General features: G+C 65.9%; 2 protein-coding genes across 2 annotated transcripts; one reads left to right on the top strand and one right to left on the bottom strand.

Moving 5' to 3' along the window:
* Window positions 1-736: 736 nt before the first annotated feature.
* On the top strand, window positions 737-2,314 carry MNEG_13469 (Endothelin-converting enzyme 2; the record flags this gene model as incomplete). The annotated part of the gene is made up of 5 exons (XM_014038060.1): window positions 737-766; window positions 889-986; window positions 1,263-1,581; window positions 1,764-1,812; window positions 2,076-2,314. The coding sequence occupies 5 exons, from the start codon at window positions 737-739 to the stop codon at window positions 2,312-2,314; spliced, it is 735 nt and encodes a 244-aa protein (XP_013893514.1).
* An 870-nt stretch (window positions 2,315-3,184) lies between these two features.
* On the bottom strand, window positions 3,185-3,613 carry MNEG_13468 (hypothetical protein; the record flags this gene model as incomplete). The annotated part of the gene is made up of 1 exon (XM_014038059.1): window positions 3,185-3,613. One exon carries the CDS (start codon window positions 3,611-3,613, stop codon window positions 3,185-3,187), a length of 429 nt encoding a protein of 142 aa, XP_013893513.1.
* Between the last annotated feature and the right edge of the window lie 154 nt (window positions 3,614-3,767).

Below are 3,767 nucleotides of genomic sequence, written 5' to 3'. Positions count from 1 at the left end.
TGTTGGGGCAGAGCAGCAGCTGCTGCTCGAGCAGGGGGCTTGATAGCACGGCGTTCCTGTTGTGCTTATACAGGGGGAAAATTTCATGCAAATGTGGCAGGGCAGTCCACTTTGGTGGGTTGCGGATTGCTGACTGTGAAAACCTCTTCGTGTGTTCGAACCCTACCTGGTGCCAAGGGGCTTCACGGCACAATGAGCACGGATTTCCTGCGCGGCGGCGGGCAAGTGTCGTATTTGCACCATGCTCAGGGGGGGCGGCATTCCACTGACGTCACTCCACAGCTGGCTGTGAGCGTGCAGCGACCAGCATCGCTCACAAGCCTGGAATGTGCCTGCCAGGGCCGGTGCCCCCTTGTCACTCAAATCTGGTCAACTCAAGTGACAGGCAGGCGGGTGCCAGGGGCTCGACCCGATGCAACGACCTATCAAATTGCGTTTGATGCGTCCATAGACTGTGCCTGAAGAGATCAGACGGCGCGATTTAGCATCATCGCTGCTTGCGCTAAACTTGGCGGTGCAAAACGCAACCAGCAATGGCGGGTTCTGGTCGATTGTCACGCTATATGCCAGGTTATCGGCACTTGCCAGTGCCAGCCCAGTTCCCTTCCCCCACCACATGGCAGCAACCACGGCGCGTCGCCCGAGGCGCGTGCTGCAGCAGCTCGTACGACCACCCCGCACTCTACAGCAGCGAGGATGCGGTGAGTTGTATACTGCAAGCCTGAGCTGCCGCGAAATGGAGCTGCCACAGTTGCAAGTGAAGCAGGTTTGTGTGTTGACGCCGCGGCGGGTGCCTGCACGGCGCCCTTGTCACCCCCGCCCTCACCCCTGCCCGGGCAGCTGCACCCGGTCAGCCTGCTGCCACCACACCGAATCGCTCTCCCGCAGTTCTCTGAGCAGTCGTACTGGGATGCGCGCCACAAGGGGGAGGCCCTGGGGTACGAGTGGTACCGCGACTACGCCAGCCTCAGGCCCGTGCTAACGAGGTGCGCGCCAGCCGGGCTGCATCTCCGTTCGCAGGTGGTGCCCACGGCCACCTCCAGCACCCCACTGCAAAAGGAGCTCGGTGACTGAGGCCAGCGGGACACATCACGCCAGCGGGCGGCGTGTGGCGGCGCGGCCGTGGGGCAGCCAGCACTGCGCAGGCTGCATTGCTCAACTCAAGCGGCCGTCTCAAAGCCAAGTCGGCCGTCACTGAGCACCCGTCTCCCGCCCTCGTGCACATGCACGCCTTCATCGCCCGCACGCCTGGCTGCGTGCAGGCACCTGCCGCGGCAGGAGCCCATCCTGCAGCTCGGCGTCGGCACGAGCGCCATCCAAACTGACATGGTGCTGCGAGACAGCTACACGGCCGTCCACTCGGTGGACTACTCGCCGGTGGCGATCGAGCGCCTTGAGGCGGCGCGGGTCGAGTCGGCTTCTGCGCAGCTGCAGGGCGCGCTGAGCTACGAGGTGGCGGACATGCGGGCCCTGGGCCGCCACGAGGACGGCTGCTTTGGCGGCATCCTGGACAAAGGCGCGCTGGACGCGCTGCTGTGCGGGGACAACGGCGAGGCGGACGCGGCTGCGGCACTGAGGGAGGTGCGTGCGTGGGCGCCGCTCGTGCCACGCTCAAGGGAACTGCTTTTTTGTGAGTCCCAGCTGGCGTCGCACGTGTGTGTGAGGGTTGTGTGGCGCGCGTGAGACGCACTGCATTGGAATGGGCATGGCGCTGCCGGACCTTAAAACCTGGCGCTCAACTTGACGGACGCTTCTGCGTGCAGGCGTGGCGCTTGCTGGCCCCAGGGGCAGCGTATCTCATGATCACGTCGGGTGAGACACGGGGGCAAGCGGTGTGGCAGTTGGAGGTTGGCACAGACAGCTGCTGCCTTTCACACCTGAGCGCGTCGTTGACACCTGAGCGCGCCGTGCAAAACAATCGGGTGTTGCAGTGTCCAGTGCCATGACTGCTGCGCTTGCGGAATGCCGATCACGCCTGCGCCCTGAGATACACTCAGCCATGCCAGCCCAGGTCTGTGCTGCCACTCAAAAGCGCCCCTCGCACGCCTCAATTACACCCCCCCCCCCTCCCGCAGCGTCGCCACGCGCGCGTCTCCCGGTCATCACAGGCGCGGGGGTGCCCTGGGCCTCTGTATTGGTGTACGAGGTGGGCCAGCGCGGGGCGCTGGCGGGGCCCTTTGAGGTCCGGCTGGGAGCGGCCAGTGGCGGCGGCGGCGGCGGCGGCGGTGACGTGGATGGCATGCTGGGCGGTGCGGTGGGGCGGCTACCAGAGATGGGCTACTCGCATATGTGCTACGCCTGTGTAAAGCCGTGAGGCCATCGTGCCAGAAGCACCACTGGTGGGCTTAAGCGCGTGCAGATGTGTAGGCGGGATAGCGGCACTGCAATTACATCAGGAAGCTGCACCAAAGGTTCCAAAGTTGTGTCAACCTAATCAAAACACACAGTCAAAGCTGCTGCTGTTCATGTATGACAGGCAAGCGAATAAGTAGATGCATGCAGCACCCACCATCCTGGCAGTGAGCTGGAGGTCAGCAGGGGCGGCAGGGGCGCTCAGCCGATGCCCGCGCTTCTCCCGTTGCTGAGCAGCCAGCGCAGCAAAAGTCCTAAACAAGCGCACACGCCACACTAGCGGGGTTTATTCGCCGTGTGGCTTCTTGATGTGCAGGCGCGATCCGCTACTGCTGCACAACAGGGTTTTGTCGTGGCTTCCCTCCGGGTTGATGTGGGAGGGCCAGATGGGCGCTTTGGCAGTGCGTATATGTACGTGGGTATGTACGTGTGCAAATGTACGTGTTGCTGGTGTGTACGTGTGTGGTATGTGGACCTTCACAGTATCCGCCTGCGATACATGTGTTGCTGGTGCGCGCCCCACACGGTGCAAACATGGCCCCGCAGCACCGCTGCGGCGGCGGCGTGCGACGTCCGTGCTCCAAGGCATGCAATAAGCGCCACCGCGTCTGTGTTCAAGTTGATTCTCTCCCCTCCTCCCGGCCCCATCACTCAGCAAGGATGCAGCGGCTGGAGCAGTCGCCCCATACACTGTCAATCACGGGCGCCACACCTGCAAGCCCCACAAAGGCTTGCTGTCATATCAATCATGATCGCCCGTACCGCAGCCCCCCTTTCCCATACGCAGCCACCACCGCTGCACCCGCCCCGGCGCAAAGACGGCCGCTCCGCGTCAGGGGCAGCCCTGGCGCCCGCCGGCGTCCTGTTGGCCCCGCTGTGGGGGTGAGGCCAGGCCGGCCAGCAGCTCCTCCAGCTCAGCCGCCGCTGCTCCGCCGCAGCAGCCGACGCCGGGGTAGCCGCCGCCATTGCCAGCACCTGCTTCGTTTGTCGCGCGGGAGGGCCCGGCAGCGCCCCCGAGCGGCGCCCCCAACGGGCTCTGGAAACCCAGCGGCAGGGGCCCCGACCCCGGGGCGGGCTCGAGGCCGCCGCCTTGCAGGAGCGCCGTGAAGGGCGACAGCGGCTCCGCGCCGGTGACGGCTCCAACCCCACTGCCCCGCGCGCCGGGGCCCCGCGTGTCCACCAGCACGGGCGACGCCAGGCCGGCCCCAACGGCGCCCGCGCCGACTGCCGCGCTGCCCGCGCGTGGCGGCGGGCTGCCCATAAGCCCGACGCTGCCGGCGCCGCAGCCCTCTCCCAGCAGCGCGCCCACTGCCAGGGCGCTGCCGTCAAAGAAACCCCCAGCAGCGGCGGTGGTGGCGTCCGGTAGCAGCGGGGTCACAGGGTCCAGAAAAAGGCGCCCCGCCGCCCCCACGGGC

This window comes from Monoraphidium neglectum, assembly GCF_000611645.1.
Source record: "Monoraphidium neglectum strain SAG 48.87 unplaced genomic scaffold scaffold03844, whole genome shotgun sequence".
Taxonomy (NCBI): Eukaryota; Viridiplantae; Chlorophyta; class Chlorophyceae; order Sphaeropleales; family Selenastraceae; genus Monoraphidium; species Monoraphidium neglectum.
The sequence above is the reverse complement of the archived record's forward strand: the minus strand, read 5'-3'. Positions and strand labels throughout refer to the sequence as shown.